Source organism: Somniosus microcephalus, chromosome 3, assembly GCF_052327205.1.
Source record: "Somniosus microcephalus isolate GS21.2 chromosome 3, FLI_Smic_1.0, whole genome shotgun sequence".
NCBI classification, from domain to species: Eukaryota; Metazoa; Chordata; class Chondrichthyes; order Squaliformes; family Somniosidae; genus Somniosus; species Somniosus microcephalus.
This window is the reverse complement of record NC_140989.1, coordinates 112,690,430-112,711,077: the sequence shown is the minus strand read 5'-3', so window position 1 is coordinate 112,711,077 and position 20,648 is coordinate 112,690,430. Positions and strand designations below refer to the sequence as shown.

The 20,648-nt window shown below is 41.1% G+C and overlaps 1 protein-coding gene across 2 annotated transcripts in view; it reads right to left on the bottom strand.

Moving 5' to 3' along the window:
• LOC147121264 (rho guanine nucleotide exchange factor TIAM2-like) overlaps positions 1-20,648 on the bottom strand; it is a 433,746-nt gene that overhangs the window by 224,790 nt on the left and 188,308 nt on the right. For both annotated transcript variants that reach the window (XM_085981489.1, XM_085981486.1), the window contains exons 6-8: positions 16,992-17,164; positions 14,841-15,065; positions 419-604 (exon numbers count right to left, since the gene is read on the bottom strand). In XM_085981489.1, coding sequence (XP_085837615.1) covers positions 419-604; positions 14,841-15,065; positions 16,992-17,164 — 584 coding nt within the window. The remainder of the gene's footprint in view (positions 1-418; positions 605-14,840; positions 15,066-16,991; positions 17,165-20,648) is intronic.

The window sequence follows — 20,648 nt, the reverse complement described above, 5'->3', positions numbered from 1 at the left end:
AACTAACTTTATTACTTCTTCAAAGAATTTAATAAGCTTGGTCAAGCAAGATCTTCCCTTTTTAAATCCGTTCTGACTACTCTTTATTTCCAGTTTCTAGGTGTTTGTCTATTACATCTTTGAATAAGGATTCCATTATCTTTCCTACCAACGACGTTAAACTAATTGGTCTATAGTTCCATGAACTTGTTCGATCTCCTTTTTTAAATATAGGAATCACATTAGCTGTCCGCCAGTCCTCTGGTACTCTTCCCTTTTCTAATTAATTTTTATATATGTATAGTGCCAACTGTCATCTATGATCTCATAATTTATATACCCTACATTTTGTGCTGAATGTGCAAAGGGGTGGCTGTGAGACAGGAAAAGGATAGAAAAAGGCAAATATCCCTTAAACAAGTTCTCAGTCTATCCTTACCAGAGCATGAAATGAAGAGACGGAGAAGATGCCCAGCCTGCTCAGTGCCAGTTTGGAAGGCCGGCTGGCTGCTGCCAAGAGACTCTTAGGATTGGGTAGCTCGCCTCCTTGTAGGCTGGCCAGGTAACAACGCATTCGAAACAGGTCCACATTAAACTTCTCCAGGTTATGCTCCCACTGCTGGATCTGGTTATGAAGGCATTAGCAGAGGATTAATTACCAGTTTCCAATTCATGTAGCCCTGTCGATTATTTGCATTTCCTATTCAAAATAACATTTATGTAACTTTTTTAATTTGTATATTTATTGTCAAGTTCAAGATTCTTGAATATTCTCAGTATTCTTCAACACCATTCCTTTGCGCAAGTGGACTAACAGCAGTCTCCATAATCAGACTGTGTCACACATCGTCAATGGTGAGTTAGCATTGCTTAGAACTAATAATTAACCCTGATCATAAGTTGCTTACGAGAATGCACATAGGACTACCACTATACCTCCTGTAAAATCAAAAAGGAGGAAAATATTACCAGCCCACTTTGTGTAGGCTAAAGCTACTGCTGATGTTCATTTACAATTAGATGATTTGCAGGAATAAATTATATGCATGTAGTGCCTCATCACATCCGTGGGGAAGTTCCAAAGTGCTTTACACCCAACAGGTTACTTCTGAAGTGTAGTTCCTGTTGCTATGTAGGTAAATTGAACACAATAGAGTTCCACAAACAGCAAATGAATGAATTACTGACTATATATATTTTTTTGGTGATGTTGGTTGAGGGAGAATGTTGGCCAGAACATTGGAAGAACTTCCTGCTCTTATACAAATACTGGCATGAGATCTCTTTGAATAGTATCGTGGAAACTTATAGGTCAGTCTAAGCTGCTGCACGGGTCCTTTGGTTTAACATCTCATCTGTGAGATGGCACTTCCGATAATACAATGCACCTCAGTATTGCACTGGATTGTGTCCAGTTTATGTGCTTAAGTCCATAAGAGGGCTTGAACCCATAACCGTCCGTCTGAGAGGCTAGAATGTTATCAACTGAGCTAAGCTGACACAAAGCAAATGTATGGACAAAATACTATACAGCAGAAATGGTACAAATGGAATGAATATTTAATGTTCTCCCAGCCCTTCTGGCAAACTCTTAGAATGACAGTTTCTTGAAATACATAAGCTACTTTATGGAGTTCTCTGCAGCTTGAACACATATCGGGCAAATAGGCAACTTGAAACTAGCAGCAGCCCTAGGGCCCTTGTCAATCTGTTCTCCCAGAGTGCAGAAGCAATCCTTTTGAAGACTATTGTCAGCAAACTTTTTTGATGTGCTCACAAATTGACCAAGTATTTGGTTGGTACACTGACAAAAGTGAGCAGAATTATTACAAGAACAACAAAAGGAGAAAACATTGGAAGAAATGCTTTCACAGTGTTATTGGAACATCGAATGCCTTACTGCAAGTAATAATTGAGGCAGGAACCATACGGAAATTTCATAAGATACAGGAAACAGACAGAGCAGATAGCTCCAGCTGAAGAGCTAGACCAGGCACCGACCCAATGGGATGAATGACCTCGTTCTGTGCTGAAATTTCTATGATTCTATGATGATATACCAGTTGCAATCTTCCTGCTCAAGATCAAAATCATAAACTTACTGTAATCAAAATGTTAACTATGACTGATTTCAATTTCCTACTACTAGGGACAATGTTCTCTTTTGAGGAGCGTTGCCTAATTTTGCTAATATGGTATGGCATGTTGGGGTCCCTCTGGTATACCATCAACCAATCTCCTAAATGTTTTTAATTTGTTCCTGGGATGTGGGCATCACTGGCAAGGCCAGCATTTATTGCCCATCCCTAATTGCCCTTGAGAAGGTGGTGGTGAGCTGCCTTCTTCAACCCCTGCAGTCCGTGTGGTGAAGGGACTCCCACAGTGCTATTGGGGAGGGAGTTCCAGGATTTTGACCCAGCGACGATGAAGGATTGACAATATATTTCCAAGTCAGGATGATGTATAACTTGGAGGAGAACTTGTAGGTGATGGTATTCCCATGCACCTGCTGCCCTTGTCGTTCTAGGTGGTAGAGATTGCGGGTTTGGGAGATGCTGTCAAGAAGCCTCGGCGAGTTGCTGCCGTGCATCTTGTAGATGGTACACACTGCAGCCACAGTGTACCGATGGAGGAGGGTGTGAATGTTGAAGGTGGTAGATGGAGTGCCAATCAAGCAGGCTGCTTTGTCCTGGATGGTGTTGAGCTTCTTGTGTTGTTGGAGCTGCACTCATCCAGGCATTGGCGAGTATTCCATCACACTTACTTGTGCCTTGTAGATGGTGGAAAAGCTTTGGGAGTCAGGATGTGAGACACTCGCCACCGAATACCCAGCCTCTGACCTGCTCCTGCTGCCACAGTATTTGTGTGACTGGTCCATGATGACCACCCCTCTCCCCCCCCCCCCCCACCCCCCACCCCCGCCCCCCGCCCGCCCCCGCCCCCCCCAGGTTATTGATGGTGGGGGATTCAGTGATGGCAATGCCGATGAATGTCAAGGGGAGGTGGTTAGACTCTTGCTTGTTGGAGATAGTCATTTCCTTGCACTTGTGTGACGCGAATGTTACCTGCCACTTATCAACCCAAGCCTGAATGTTGTCCAGGCCTTGGTGCATGCGGGCATGGACTGCTTCATTATTTAAGGAGTTGGAAATGGAACTGAACACTGTGCAATCATCAGCGAACATCCCCACTTCTGACTTTATGATGGAGAGAAGGTCATTGATGAAGCAGCTGAAGATGGTTGGGCCTAGGACACTGCCCTGAGGAACTCCTGCAAGGACGTCCTGGGGCTGAGATGATTGACCTCCAACAACCACAACCATCTTCCTAATGCTGCTGGTGGCGTTCTTTAGAAAATTTCAAATAAACCAGCGTAAAGTTCTCAATTTATGACAGTGATGATAACCATTCTTCACTTTGAAGTACACTGGAAATGCAAAAAAACAGGAGCCTGCAGCTATTATATAAAATTAAAGTATGCTCAGGGACGAACAGTGTGTTCCCTTACTTTTTGGGTTCTCCAAATACAAACTGACCTAAAACCAATTCAATGTACCCAAACAACCATTGCAGAAAGTTTAAAAAAAAACAGTAAAACATTAGATTTTTAAAAAACGTCACTTATTTTAGTTAGCAACTTGTGCGTCAGGATTATAATTAAGCAAAAGCCAAAAGTCTCAGACTTTCTAAATTACAAATATACAGAATCATGCTGCTACAGAAAAAACTGCGTCATGTCCTAGTGCAAAATACTTTCAAAAAAAGTTCATTCTAGTCTTGTGCAGAAAGCCTGTAGTAATACTCTGTACAGTAAACAAAAATTACAATACTTTTTGGATTATTCTTGAAAACCTAAAGCAAAATTTAAAGAAATTTAGAATGAAACACCCAAATATATAGTTGCTTTACAAATACGAGCATCAGTAAATAGATATTGCAAAACAATAAGTGTTACAGAAATGTTAGAATAAAATAGCTGTAGACTTTCTTGTAGGTCCTAAAAGATCCAGGTAATGCAACCTCAGCGTACTTATTCCCTCTGCTCAAGAGTTATTTCTAATCCTGTAATTGACTTTCTTGTGCAATAGGAAAATAAATAGTCGAGTCCATTCTTAACTTTTTTTTCTGTACAAATTTAAAAATCTCAGAAAACCTCTCATTTCTGGCACACTAAATATCCACTTAATGCAACAATACTTGGCAGAACTTGGAGCGAGTCTTCAGCGGAGTGTGACTTGAGCGGAGTGTTGTAATCACTTGCTGGGAGTTGAGTGAGGGAGTTAGAACTGGTTGGGAGTAAATTGTTTATTACTTGTTCTGCCTGTTTGTTTTTGCTTTATTCCTCCTCTGTTTTATTCACAGATTTCTTGAAAGAGAAGGATGGTGAGCTCTGGGTCCCAAAGAAAAGGAGGACGACTCCAATGTGAGGTGTGCTCCATGTACACCTTTAAGGTAACGTTGGAGGGTGATAGTGTTGAAGTGAAGCATTGTAGGGCTTGCACTTGCAATAAATATGTTCAGGTTTTGTCTCTGCAGCAGGAGATCGTTTGCTTAAAAGAGAAGATTGACCAATTAACATACATGGTGGGTTTCAATGACTTCCTGACTGGGACAAAAAGTAAGTCGTCATTGTCTGGTATTGCTATTACCGGATCCTTCACCACTTTGGATTCTTTTGTTGCCCTAAATAGGTATGTGATTTGGAGGACACAACAGGCAGTGAGGTCTGCACCAGTGACACTGATCAACCTCGATGCTCATATCAACATAATGGAAAGGGTAAGGGGAAGGCTGCAAAGTCCAAGAGGACATCATTGGGTGAAAAGCCAAGGAAGAGCAAGAGGCAGCATGCAACCCTCATAGGGGACTCTATCATCAGGCATACAGACAGCACCCTATGTAGAAGTAAGGCTCTGTCAAGAGCAATCGTCTGTTTTCCCGGGGCCAAGGTAGCTGATCTCCGGGATCATGTGGATGATCTGATGAAAGGTGAGTACCAAGGTACTGTAGTAGGTTTACATATTGGTACTAATGCTATAATGGATAGAAATCCATTTGTTTTGCAGGATTCCTACAAAAGCCTCATAGCTAACCTTCAACCAAGGGGTGCAAGGGTAGTAGTCTCCAGGCTATTACCAGTCATGTCCAGATCGAGGGAGAGGAATAGCCGAATCGTGGAATTCAACATCTGGCTTCGGGACCTTTGTAAAAAGAAGCTACACTTCATCGATAATTGGCAGATGTTCGCTGGACAAGGCAAGTTGTTTAAGAGGGATGGCCCCCATCTTAACTTCCTGGGAGCACAAAGGCTGGTAGAGAGTGTTGAGCATGCTTTCAGAAAGCATTTAAATTAATTCAGCAAGGGGACAGTGCAGATAAGTTTAAAGATAGCCTTACTGAACTTGATAATTACACTGATGCCAAGCATGCAGATAAACCAGGTAGGGAGCATACAAGAATAAATAATTCTTAAAAAATTAGATGAGAGACATTTAAATTGTTTTTATGTAAATGCAAGGAGTGTTAGAAACAAATTGTTAGAACTGCAATCCTATGCTGAAATTAGACATAAAGCCATAATTTGTGGCCCCTATGGGTACTTACGCGCCCGTAAGGCCCACACAAGTTCCGGGTTCAGGCATGCGAAGCGCATGCACGAAAACCTGGAACTTGCAACCTGTCAAGAATTTTTTTGACAGATCCTCTGCATCCCTGGGAAAAGGGCATCCGCGGGTGGAGAGCTGTGCTATTTGCCCAACTTCTGCCCAGCAAATGACCGTGATATTCTTATTCCTGGTAAAAGCAGGCGTAAGGCCTGTTTTTACCACCGTAAGAGTTTTAAAAAATTTAAATAATTTATACATTAAAAAATCTGTACAATAAGGTAAGTTTATTTTTAGCCCCTTTAAAACATTTGAATTTATTTTTCAAAAAATTTAATTTTGTTTTAAATATGTAATTAAATAACATTTTAATTAATTTTAAATGTAATTTTTTAAAATTTATTTGATGTGTAGATGTATTTTTTGGGGGTATTCCCATTCATGCTTATGGGGTTTCCGTACATACGGAATCCCCATAAGCATGAATGAGGATCCCCTTCTTATATTGGTTGGGCCGGCCCATGTGATCCATGGGGCGCTTGCGAACCACATGCACCCCTGGGATACATGGGCCTCTACCCGCGGGTACCCGGAGAGGCCCAGGACCGTGAGCTTCCGTATCTCCCGGACCACCAAGTACGCGGGCAATTTATTTGCGGATCGGAGGCATTTCCCCCTCAGGAAGCCAGTTCCAATTGGCAAGTAGAACTAAAGGAACTGAGAACCTCGTTTCTGAGTAACTCCAACCAGATTTCAGAAAGAGCAAAATTCATCAAAATGGCAAATGATTTGAATGGGTAAATTGGCTAACCCTACTGGGTGGTGATGAGACCGATGTAGAATACAAATGGAAAAGCTTTTTCAGTTATGTGAAGATTCAAAACTAACAAAGACTGTATTGGGCCATTGAAGGGTATTCAAGGACAGGTTACAAAGGACTCACTGGGTATGGCAGAAGTATTAAATGAGTACTTTGAATCGGTCTTCACTCTTGAAGATGATGCTCAACTATTAGAATTTAATAATGTTACTAACAAAATTAGTATTAACATAAATGAACATCTTGTTTCCGAAAGAATTAAGAACTTGAAAGTAGATAGAGCAGCCGGGCCAGATGACATCCACCTGAGGGTCCTCGGGGAGATGGGGCACGTGCTGTGCGAGCCCCTAGCCTGTATTTTTAATAGCTCACTGCACTCTGCAATGGTTCCTATAGACTGGAAGGAGGCTAATGTAGTCCCCATCTTTAAAAAAGGTGACAGGAAAGACCCGGGTAACTATATAGGGCCATTAGTTTATCAGTAATAGGTAAAATGCTTGAAGGAATCGTTCAGGATGTAATATATGAATACTTGGATAGAGAGGGACATATTAGGGACATCTGACATGGCTTCATAAAAAGGTCATGTCTTACAAATCTATTTCTATGTTTTTTGAAGAAGTTACAAAGTTGGTGGATGAGGAAAATCCAGTAGACATTGTCTACTTAGACTTCCAAAAAGCTTTTGATAAGGTACCACATAAGAGGCTTCTCTATAAGATCAAAGCCTCTGGTATTAGTGGTAATATATGGAGCTGGATTCAGAACTGGCTGGCAGGATGTAGGCACAAAGTAGTTATAGATGGATTTGGAAAAGGTTGGAGACCGGCCACCAGTGGTGTCCTGCAGAGATTGGTGTTGGGACTGTTGCTCTTTACTATTTTTATTAATGATCTGGATGTAGGTGTTGGGGGACACAATCTGCAATTTTGCAGTTGATACCAAGATCTATGCAAGTGCTAGACTGTAGATGATGCTCGTCTGCTTCAGGCAGATCAATGTGTTGGGAAATTGGGCTCAAGACTGGAAAATGATGTATAACTTAGATAAGTGCAGTGTTATGCATTTGGGGAGGGCAAATGCTCAATATTCATACACTCTTCAGGGAAAGGCACTAAAGATGGTGGAGATAAAAAGGGATTTGGGCATTCTAGTGCAAAAGGTACATGAGCAATGCCATGTAGCGATAGCTAGAGCAAATAGGGTGTTGAGGTGTATCGATAGGACAATTGAGTACAAGATGAGACATACTGCTTTGTCCTTGTACAAGACTTTAGTCAGGCTGCACTTGGAATACTGTGTCCAGGTTTGGTCTCCTCACATGGTGGGTGATATTGAGGCTTTGTAAAGGGTACAGAGGAGGGCCACTAGACCAATTCCCTGTCTAAAGCATCTTAGTTATCAGGATAGCCTAAGAGAGTTGGGACTCTACCTTAGAGAAGCGTAGACTATGGAGGGATCTGATTGAGGTTTATAAAATAATGATGGGAATAGATTGTGTTCCAGCTGATAGTTTATTTCAATTAAACAGGTTAGGCAGGACCAAGGGTCACAAATTTAAGTTGTGTAAGGTTAGATCTAGGTTAGATGTCAGGAGGTGGTTCTTTTCCCAGAGAATAGTGGACCCCTGGAACAGGCTGCCATCTCATGCGGTGGACGCAGACTCGGACTCGCTGAATTCCTTCGAGAGAGAGCTGGATTTGTTTCTGGCTGGAACGGAGATCACTTCTTACAGAAGGCAGGTCCTGCAGGGAATTCAGGACCAGAGTGATCGCCTGGACTAGTTTCGGTCACCTAGACGGGTCAAAGAAGAATTTCCCAGATTTTTTCCCCCCAAATTGGCCTGGGTTTTTTAATCTGGTCTTTTGTCTGTCCCAAGAGATCATGTGGTTTTGGGTGGAGTGGATATATTGGCCCAGTAATTCCTGTCGGGGGCTTGCCGCGCGTGCAAGCCCCCGATGTGCGCTCACCCTGCGCGCCGACGTCTGAAATCTGGCCCGCAGTGGATTTCCTGTAAGTGGCCCGGTTCTGATCCCGGCGCGCTGTGCTAATCTGACCCAGCGGCGTAGTTAGTGCGATGTGCCGGCTGGGATCAGGTGAGCACTGTTCAGCCAATCAGGGGAGGGGAAACTTCATTCATAAGTTTGATAGTAAAGACTGTCAAACTCATGAAAAGTACTGCACCCCAAAACACTACTTAAACTTTAAATAAAATTTTAAAAAGCATCCCAATAATTAAATTAACTATGAATTACTTTAAAAAAACTATTTTAAACAATTAATCAAATTTTTGAAAAAAATAAAAAAATTTAAAAATCGGGGCTAAAACTAAACTTACCTTACTGTAAATTCTTTAAAAATAACAAACCTGTGGAAAAAAAAAATTCTAAATTGTACTAAAAGCCCACTTACCTGTAAAACTAAGTACTTACGTCTGGTTTTTCCACGCGTAAAAACCGGAGGCCTTTACACTCGGGCAACTCTGGGGGGAAAAAAAAAAGGAATTTCACTGCGCACGCGCTGCCTGTGCAGTCGCACGCGCTGTGCCTCTGAACCCCTTCGTTCAGAGGACTGGAAATGCCGGTTTTCCCCGCATGCGTTGTGCATGCTGAACACGGGCATTTCCTCCGGCCAGACGAGTGAGTACCCCGACCGTACTCATGCGTTGAGAGAGGAATTACTGGGCCAATGTGATACACAAGGTATCGCAATTGTGTGGGACAGGCTCAATGGGCCAGATGATCTTTTCCTTCAGTTATTGTTTGTATGTTTCCATGCTCTCACTGGAAAGCATTTATTGGCAACTGTGGTTCGTACGTTCAACAAGTAGTATTATTTTGCATGGCAATATACTGTTGCCCCCACCACTGAATTGTACCCTATTTTACCTACAGATAACAAAGTCACCTAGAAGAAATCCATCAATAAGTTTTCTCTACATACTGGATCTGTATTGCATCAGTTTATCTCACAGCTAGGGAGTTGAAATTTTAAAAGTATGTACATCTAATTTAAAAAAAACTATGAACAATAGAGCTCTTACTTTACTCTTCGCATTTGTTAAGACTGTAATGGAGTTTATGGTCAGCCTAACACCAAGTATCGAAAGAGGATTTCTATATATAAAAAAGTGGCAGCTTAAAAACCACAAGATAGAAAGTTCCATTCCTAGAACTGCCTCAGTTGTAGTTGGGTACATTTTAATTATTTTCAACTGGGCCATTAGGTGGAGTTGTTCAATGCGGAATGTTGAATTTTTAACCTCTACTGTCCAATTTAACTAAGCTCCCAGCATCCATGTTATTTCCCTCCTTGAGGGAGATTGATTCAATCTCAAAGAGGGTATGAGTCTCCTTCCATGATCAATCCTTCTGATAACATTCAACACAGTGCAGAAAGAATTGTTCAGACCATATTCCCTTCACGGTCAGCCATTCTGCCCTCACATTCTAGCGGTCAGAGTTTGAATCTCAGTTCATACAAGGATTCAAACTTGGCTCTCCCAATTCAACACTTTAGAACTAAAAGGTTTCCTCATCCACTGATACATGTTGCTCCCTCCAGACCTAAGCATTAACTGTAGTTCCACACAACACCAAAAGAAATGAATGGGCCGTATTTTGCGACCCCTACGGGTGCACAAGTTCCGGGTTTAGGCAAGCGAAGCGCATGCGCTAAAACCCGGAACTTGTGATCTGTCAAGAATCTTCTTGACAGATCCTCCACATTCGCGGGAGATGGGCCTCTGCGGCTGGAGAGTTGCGCTATTTGCCCAACTTCCGCCCGCTGAATGCCCGTGAAATTCTTACGCCTGGTAATAGCAGGCGTAGGGTCTGCTTTTACCAGCATAAGAGTTTTTTAAAAATAGAAAAATAAAATTCTCACTCATTTATACATTAAAAACCCTGTCCAATAAAGTTTATTTTTAGCCCTGTTAAAACATATTTTAAAAAATTCAAAAAATTAAATTTGTTTAAAATATTTGATTAAATGGCATTTTAATTAATTTTAAATATGTAATGTAAAAAAAAATCATTTCATGTGTTCGCGTATTTCTTAAGTGATCCCCATTCATACTTATGGGAGTTCCGTATGAATGGGGATTCCCTTCTTTTGTTGGTTGGGCCGGCCCACGTGATCCCAGGGGCGCTTGCGAACCGCCTGCGCCCTTGGGAAATGTGGGCCTCTGCCTGCACGTACCCAGAGAGACCCAGGATTGCAAGTCTCCATACCTCCCGGGCCACCAGGTACATTCGTAGATTAAAAAATTATTATTTTTTTTTTAAAATATGAAACACACAGGTCGGAGGCATCTGCCCCGCGGGAAGCCTCCGATCGCAAATTTTGGGCCAATGTTGTTGACGGAGCAAATGGCCTTTTCCTATTTCATGCTTTATTATTCTTGTGTAATCTGTCAAGAACCATTTTAAAAGTAGGCAAAATGTGAGGCGGTGGCAATTAAGTTATAAACCTTAAAACAAAAACTTCACATAGCCCTTCATTTTGTTTTAAACTTTATTCAACTTTTCTAAAGTTAGCCTGTCCAATGTAAACCTGTTTAGCCTTCTACAAAAGTCAAGCGTCCGGTTAATGTGCCTCTTTTGCAGCAGTTAAGCTTCAATGCAGAGAATTAAAACAGCCCCAGCAGGATTGTATTCACACATACACAGATTCGTGCAGTTTTCAGAACATTCACTTTCTGAAAAGAAAGGATAGGCAGTCACTTTTGGAGTTCAGATAAAATCTGCTCCAAGACTTCAAATTTGTTCTGGCAACAAGTAACTGCCCACAGACGAACATTTGACAGACAACACTAATGTGTATCCCTCGTCTTCTGCAGCACTAGTGATTGTGTGCGTGCTTGCGGGTGAGAGGGGGTGGTTAATGGGGACGGGACAGTTTTCCAAGCAGAATTTCAGTCAGTCTCGCTTATAATACTTTAAGCCATAAAATCCCATTATTTTTACTTTACTGTCAAGACTTTGGACTCATATTTCAACCTAATCATTATATCATGTAGAAGATTTCAAAAATACCAACACCGTGAGGACTACTCTACCCTGCCACGCTCCCCCACCACCCCCCGCCCCCCCCCCCACCACACTTTACAGTAGCTTAAGATTGAGGAGGCATGAACAGAGCAAGAAACATTAAACAGGATATTTTTGGGAGCTACAGTGAAATGCTGTCAAGTCTGAAGGCTATCTGGTACCAATTTCAGATGTTAAAATAGTACCAGCTGTTCTCAGGGGAGTTCCAGCCTACGGTCTCTATTAGTGAGCTTTGTTTCGATTTCCCTGTGTATGATTTATAGTTAATGACTAAAGGAGAAACTGACAGAGCTCGACAGAGAGGGGGTTTTCCCCCCTGCAGGGAAACAGGAACGTCACCATGCAACAGAATGTTCTACTAAGATGTATAAAGGCATCATTCAGTGTGCTACAGGATATTATGTCTATATCCATGGCAAACAAGCTACACGGAAAAAGCCTACTCAACGAGTGGAAATAATACACCTACTCTCTCTGCTGTAGAAAGAGCAACAATTTATTTCTGGGTGTTTATTACTTTCAGCCCTAGACATGTTAAAATGTCAAAAGAATACTTCTTTGCATCTGGTGGAAACGTGCGAGCCACAGATTTTTTTTCTTTAACTAATAGAGATGTACTGAACGAACATCTTCAGGCATTGTGACATAGTTTTACACTTTCCAGTATTACAACTGCAGCCAAATCAGTACCATTTCAGTATTTTGTAAGAATACTACAAGAATATAGGCCTAGAACCGCTCCGGATGGAGCCGCTTGCGCCAGCCGGAAATTCAGTTTCAGCGCCCCAAATGGAAGCGGGGCGCTGCTCGAGGCACCCCGCTTCCCTCTTGGGGCGCTGCAACTGAATATCGCAGCGCACCATGCCGCAGCGCCACATGCTGCGGCACGGTACGCTGTGGTACTGCAGGCCTTCCTCCCCTTCTTAAAGGGGAGGGGCCTGCACCAGCGTGATCAGAGATCGCGAATGCCGGCAAAAGAGCCCGGTACCGAGGAGAAGTGCCGGGCTCTTGGGACACAGCCGGCACTGCCCGGGGGGGGGGGTGCTCAGGAGGCCGGGGACGGCGGCGCGAGGTGGTGCTGGCAGGCGGCCAGCGAAAAAAATGGCCGCCCCGCACCTCCCCTTTAATTAGCGCCACTACCCCCTGAACCAGTCGCAAATTGCGACCGGCGTTACAGCGGGGGGGCGCGACCAAATATCGCGATCGGGGCGGTAGCGGAGCGCTGCACACACCGATGACGTCATCGGTGGTGGCGCAGCGCTACAGGCTAATGCCGCCATTAGCGCCCTGCTAAATTCCGCGGGAGGCATGGCCAGTGGCACTAAACCCACTAAGTGCCCTCTTTGGGCGCTAACTGGTGGCGCAGCCCACCGAATTTCTAGGCCATAGTCTCATATCACCTTAGCTTCGCACACATTGTAGCAGGAACATAAAACATAGGAACGGGAATAGGGCATTCAGCCTCTCGAGCCTGTTCCACCATTCAATTAGATCATGGCTAATCTGCATCTTAAGTGATGTAAAGCCAACTTTCTAAACTTCAAATGACTTAAGTTTCTGATGATATCCAAGAGTCTACAAGACAGTAAGCGCTCATCTAACATTAAATATGATGGGAAGCTGGTGAGCAAAGTTTTATACATGTACTCAAGTACACGTACAGAACTCTGCTTTCTTCTGTTCAACTAGTTTAGAAATAGTTTGCAATATTCAATACAGTATGGTAGAAACCTAGAAACAATCCATCATAAATATTTAGTAATTAACCATTTAATCATTAAGGAGAGGTTCTAACCATATTTAATTTGTCTGACCCACAGAAAGAGTTGGCAGAATCCAAGTATACAACCCAAATAAATGCATCTGAGATCCAAAGGAAGGGATGCGGGACCTCCAGTTCATTCAACAGAACCACAAAGTAATTGCTAAATGGCTTCTATATGAACTCCACCACACTATAAAGCACAAAAATATTTGTGGCATTCCAATCTTCGTTTTCAGTGTTTACATATTGCGTACAGCTGGAGAAGTGGGTAAGCAATCGCACCAAAAAATTATTTGATCAGCTTTCTATCATTACATTTCCAACAGCAAATTAGAAACTTATACTCGTTCAAACATTCAGCCTAATGGTTTAATTGAATGGATGGTGTTTAAATGGGAAAATCCTGCGATTGTGGAACTCTGCATAGTATAGTTATATCAATTTCCCCATGGAAACTTTGAAGTATTTTTATGGGTTAGGATGAAAGATCATTTATCTTTCAGTGAGGGTAGACTTACTGGTACCCAACAGAACTATCAATCACTTATTCCAGCATTTTAAATAAATTGAGCCACAGAGGATTTGTCTGAACTTCAGGAGTCCTGGGAGACAGCAATTTTCCACTGCTCACTTTAAATGACCATATTGAACACATCTTTCTGCTTGTTGCAATGCAAGGTAACAGACCACTCATCGGCAACCAAGCAAGCATCAAGTAATGCCCGGGATTAGGGCCTAGGGGAAAGCTACATATATAGCTTTGTTTCAACACACAACTGCTCTACAAATCAAGCATTCTACTTCTGATTTGTTCCTTTACATCAGGCACCATACATTATAAAATCCAAACACAAGTAATAGATTCCTCATTAAAATAATGATCAAAGGTTGAATGTCCTGAACATGTGCTGCTTTCCCCATTCACAGTAGTGTGACCCAGGGATGATATTATGCATGAATCAGAAAGGCTCTTCACATCATTTGGCTGGGTCCATCTAAAGCAACATCCACAGAAGAATAGTTCACAAAAAAAGGAGAAACATAATTCAAATAAGATAGATGCCAAGTCAATATTTTCAATTTTTCCAAAATTGGATTTTCACTAAGTTGGCAAAACAGTATGCAGTTAGCCAGCGGATTCCCATCAATTGAATTGGAAGCTCCATATTTTATGAAGCCAATATTCAGTCTGGATATTTACAACATTAGATATAACTGGAAGCTGGTGAGCACATTTTTACACGTGTTCAAGTACACATACAGAGTTGCAACACACTGATACTGCCATTGGACGCAATTGAATTGACTTTTACTGAACATGGCGCTGTAGAATAGCAACATATCTCTGTGAGCTCCCACAGCCGATTGTGGAAGTGATCGGGGAGTAAAAAATTTCCATTGTAGTAATACATATGGCAAATAAAAAAAATTGATTTGATTTGATCCTAACTGTTTGAGATACTGGCACAAATCAATAACTGTTGAAATCTCTAATCTAACTAGTTATGAAAATCTGCATCTTACACTCCTGTACCCACATATACTAACAAAAAAAATGAAATATTAACTGTAATTTGAAGTCATCCAGTTCCTGGAGATCACTAAATAAGATTTAAGAATACCTGATTTTCAATTGCTTTCCTGTTTTTGGGATCATTTACAATAGACAGCTGTAACTCTGCCATTTTCTTCATTTTTCCATCCATGTCAATCTTCTGCATGAAGCTTTTGGTTTCATTTTTTAGTAGCTTGACTGTATCCTCTTTCCCATGCTGCTTTGCAAACACTGATGCACAGGCAGAGTGTATCGCTGTTACCCAGTTTTCAAGGTCAATCTGGCTTATAGCCTGAAAATCAAACCATCATCAGAATAATTGAATTTAAAAAAATTAAGTTCTTGTAAACCATTGAAAATTATAGCAGAATTTCTGAAATATTAAAATCAATTTGAGCTCCAAGACAAATAGCATAAGCATTAGTAAGTTCAATCACTATACTGTATCTTATATTCTTATAAAATGCCTTTACAAATTTGTGCATGGCTGCTGTTCCTGATATGTTCTCCAAAATTTCTAGATGCTTAACATTCAGTCTTGCTCAAATTTGAAGCCTTTGGGCAGGAGACCAGATGAAGGCATTAAAAAGGAATTTGTAATTTGTGTTAGAAATTCAAGCCTCCTTGATGTCTCAGCTGATCAAGGCCACGAACTACTGTTAGAGATCGGGGAGGTCCAAGATTCAATCCCAGGCCACTGCAGAGTAAAATGATCTTAACCAAGATGTCAGTAGAAATGCTAGAATTGGCCTCAGCTTCTACCTGAACGTTTGATTTACTTCTGATTGCTATCGAGCAATTCCTGTTGCAAGTGTGTAGACATTGTGCATGGGAAACTATCAAAGCACACCATAACTTCCGTAGATTTATACTCTACTGCCATGCCTACATGAACTACTTTTTTTTTAATGACTTGACAGTATTTTATTGACACTGCAGGTGATGTCTACTATTACTTGCAGATCCCTTTCTTAATCTCTCTGTACTATCTCATTCATTGTACAGTATATTTGTGCCCACATTTTTACCCATGTATAATACTTTACATTTAACAGTATCCTATATTCACTGTTTGTATAGTTCTCCCTATTTTTTTCAGCAAAGTTCTCCCTTTCTCTTCCCAAAGTGTATGCAGGTGCAATTCCACAGATGCAGCTACCCCACTTAGTAGTACTTCTCCCAAAATGGTAACGCTTCCTGTGCAAGCTTAGACAGGAAGTATCAGCAGACTAAGTTACTGTGGGGGATCATGTGGTTGAACCCCACACAGTCTTCACATGAAATCCACTTTCATGCATTTTCTGGTGGATCGCAATCAGGAATCAAAACTTTAGCTGATTCCCACCCCCCGGCCCAGAGTGCTGCAGCCAATTGTAACACTCTACTAGCTGCCCTAACTGATCAGTTAACTCACCACAGACCAGGGATTAAACCTCTCCAGTGCATTTAGCAACTAGGCCATTAAGGGACCAGGCAATATTATTTTTTAAAGTTAAAAAAAAATCAAATATTAATTTCTTGTGCACCCATTTGTACAAGTTTTTGTTTGGAACTCAAATTCAAAGTAAAAACAAAGTTGTGACAGCAAAGATCAAATTGAAATTGGAAGCACAAAACCAATTGACAAAAAATAGGCAAAATAAAAACAATGTCAATAGAATGTAAACCTACACTGATTAAAATAGAATCTCTCTACTGTACGTCATGAAGAGGTAATTTAATCTGACATTCAGTGGGACTTGATAGAAGATTTTGTGCACATTGAAAACACATTTTACTCGACTAGTTTACAGTTGTGACAATCTGAAACTGCAGTATAATTATAACATTCTGAAAACATATTACCGAAAGAAGATTTAGAAGGAAAGAGGCATTATATTCAGAGAGAGAATAGCTTTCCATTTGGCCTCCTTAGGTTTTATTGGTAATTATCCCAAATGAAGATATATATTATTATTAATTGTGATCGCCTCTAATTTCTCCCTTTCTGGCTGGCATCTGTTTTCTATTCACCCATTCATGAAACACCTTAGGATGTATTTTACGTTAAAGGTGTTATGTAAACACAAGTTGTTGTTATTATATGCATGTCATTTTTAATTCAATCATTTAGTTTTAAATTCACCCTGTGAATGCCAGTAGTAGTTGTTCTCTCCCTTATAGGTGCCTCTGCTGCAGTTTGGATGAGCTACATTCCAAGTAAATTAACAATAAAAACCTGGAATAAGACGACATCCCCAAAGGCATTACTAAGACAGAACACATTTTCTTTCTTGGGATGTTCCGGTACAGGCTGCACTATGCTATCTTCGGCGAACAGGGCGTATCTAGGTACACTGCTCTGCTCCATGAAGTTTTTCCCACTGGCCTCATAAAATAGCAGTGTGCAACCTTTAAAAAGGGAAGCAAAAAAAAAAGCAATCACGGTGTGTTATCTGAAATGCCACTTGTACAAATCTGTTGCACAAACCAACAGTACAAAATGCTTCAAGGTAAATCACCAACTATAGGTTATTTGCCCTTAGAAGTGATAATGTAATATTTTAATAGGTTCACTTCAAACTCATTCTTGTAGACTTATCTCCAAAACCCAATAATGAATACTTGCATTTGAATGGCCACAACACCACTGTCATTACTAAATATGGGAATACTTTTGCTCTTTTTTAAAAAGATTGACCAGTCAAAGTAGAGAATAAGAGCTTTGGGACATCCTGAGGTCGTGAAAGGTTCAATATACTGTAAATACAAATTCTTTCTTCCTTCGGTTGTCGCAGTAGATTTTTTTCATCGAGATGCCTTTAGCATGCTTTGCCAATGTAATTGTCATTAGTCAATAGTACTTTGACATAGTTGATAACATGCCTAATTTGTGGAGTTCGGATCCTTTCTATATCATGTAATTGTGATGACAGACATCTACACTGACAATTAAATCTAACAGGGACTAGTCTGTCGTCAGATGGGGTAAATTATTAAAAACAGTTACATGGAAAGTTTACAGGTCTCGGTTGCTCTCAGGTGGAAATTCACATTGGTATAATTAATTGATGAGCTGACCAGAGAGAGTCAACATGGTTTTGTGAAGGGCAAGTCATTTCTGACTAATCCAGTTGAATTTTTTTGAGGAGGTCACTAGTAAGGTAGATAAGGCACTGCCTATGGATGTTATCTATATAGACTTCCAGAAGGCATTCGTAAGGTTCCACATAAGAAATTAGCAAAACTGAGTATGCACAGAATTGGAGATAGCCTTTTGACTTGGGTTGGAAATTGGTTGGGAGGTAGGAGACAGAGTGTGGCTAAAGGGTAGGTACTCTGATTGGTAGAATATGACGAGTGGTGTTCTCCAGGGATCTATTCGGGGGCCTCAGTTTTTCCACTATATTTATCAATGACTTGGATGAAGGAAGAGAGAGTTGTATATCCAACTTTGCAGATGACACTAAGTTAGGAGGGGCAGTAAGTAGTGCAGATGGGAGCAGGAAGTTGCAAAGGAATATAGACAGATTAAGTGACTGGGCAAAACTATGGCAAATGGATTTCCAATGCAGGGAAGTGTGAGGTCATCCACTTTGGACTCAAGAAAGATAAATTGGAACATTTTCTAAATGGTGAGAAATTTGGAACTGTAGAGGAGCAAAGCGATTTGTACAGAAGCCAGTAGACAGGTACGAAAAGCAATCAAAAAGGCTAATGGGATGTTAGCCTTTATCTCAAGGGGACTGGACTACAAAGGGGAGGAAGTTATGCTGCAGTTGTATAGAGCCTTGGTCAGACTCCATCTGGAGTACTGCGTTCAGTTCTGGGCACCGCACCTCAGGAAGGATATATTGGTCTTGGAGGGGGTGCAGTGCAGATTAACCAGAATGATACCAGGGGTTAGAGGGTTAAATTATGAGGACAGGTTGCATAAACTTGGCTTGTATTCCCTGGAGTACAAGAGATTGAGGGGTGATCTGATCGAGATGTTTAAAATGTTAAAAGATTTGATAGGGTAGATACGGAGAAGCTGGTGGGGGAATCTTAAAATTAGAACTAGGCCATTCAGGCACGAGATCAGGAAGCACTTTTCCCACACAAAGGGTAGCAGAAATCTGGAACATGCTCCCCCAAAAGGCTGTGGATGCTGGGACAATTGGAGCTTTAAAGACCGAGATAGATAGATTTTTGTTAAGTAAGAGTATCAAGGGATATGGAGCAAAGGTGGAGTTGAGGTGCAGGTCAGCCATTACCTAATTGAATGGCAGAGCAGGCTCGATGGGCTGAATGGCCTACTCGACAATCTAAATCAGGTACTGGCCTCTTATTTTTCACTTTGCAAACTAGTGAAACAAAATTCAGATGTATAAGCCACGTGAGACTCAAGTAACTTAACATTGCCTATGGCAATAGATTTGACCAGAAGACCGCCCAGTGCCCACAACAATATACGGATGGAAGAGATTCTGGAAACAATCACAAAGCAGTATTCAGTTCATTAACCAAAGATTCACATTGATATGACTGAATGCTGCGAAATCTAACAAGAAAATATAACATGTTATTTACAAAATAGCACACAAGTTGCATTTTTAGGGACATTACATACTTAATATATTACAACACATTCACGGCAAGGTATACCACAGACCCAGCTTTGTGCCAACAATTTAATTACAGCAAGTTTCCAACAACACCCATCAGCCACACCATTAACTGGAAGCACATGGGGAATTCCAGGCAGTTCCCACAGGGAAAAGAACAGAAAACTAGCACTGATAATAAGCAAACTTCTCTTGCACGCTTGCCTTAGCTGTTTGGTTAAATGGCAGCATTGGAGGCAAACCAGAAAGAGATTTCCAGCCAGTCCCCTCAGCTGAGCAAGGTGTGTTGTGAGGACATAGGGAATAACAACTGCTTACCTGTCGGCAATTGCAGAATTAATCACCAGTCTGAAGAAAACCAGGAAAACTAAATGCCACTGGAAAATGCTACAAATTTACTAACTCTCTTCAAATATGAGACAAATCATAAATTATCACCTTTACATGTTTAGCTGATGAAGCAGATTACAGAATACATTTTTTATTACACTGTACAGGAAACTCTCTTTTAACCGGCACCTAAATATCTGGAAATCTCTCTTAACCGGCAAAATTCAGGAGTAGGTTCAGGTAAGTTTTACTATATAATAGTGGCCGTGTAACCGGGGTTCCTGGATCTGTGGCCGTGTAACCGGGACTCCTGCACAAGTGCCGTGTAACCAGGGCTCCTGCACCTGTGCCGTGTACGGGCCTCTCGTACCTTGGTAAGTATGCCTCTCTGTAATCCAGACTTTTTGATCAACTGGCACCACACCGGTCCCGTCAGTGCCAGATAAAAAAGAGTTTCCTGTATTTTAAACATTTCATCCGCACAGTTATTAATGCAGTGTTCACATATTTAAAGCATGCTCTGCATCAAAGATAAGTCAAGAGGCCTAAAGAGGAAGTCCATTAACAAGCTTGAAAATATAAGGCAAATTAGAGTATTGGAATCTCTTTGGAACTAGTGGTCAAATACTGCAAGATTAACGCAATCTAATTCCTGTAATCGGATATCGCCATTATTGACATCCCCTCTAGTAGAACAAATCTTATGGCATGACTTGCAGTAAATATCTTGGCATTTTACTGAGCCAATGCTTCTCACTAGTTAAAATTTAGTTATCACTTAAGATTTATTATTTAGTTTACCACTCCCAAATAAAGTCAGCAGTGACAAATGTACAGATCAATGCATTATTCCAAATAAAAGTTAGTTTGATCAACCAATGTCACTTATGAAGTTGGATTTTAGAAACAACTTAATTACTCCACAATCTATATTGTGAGACTGGGAGTACCCTTCAATA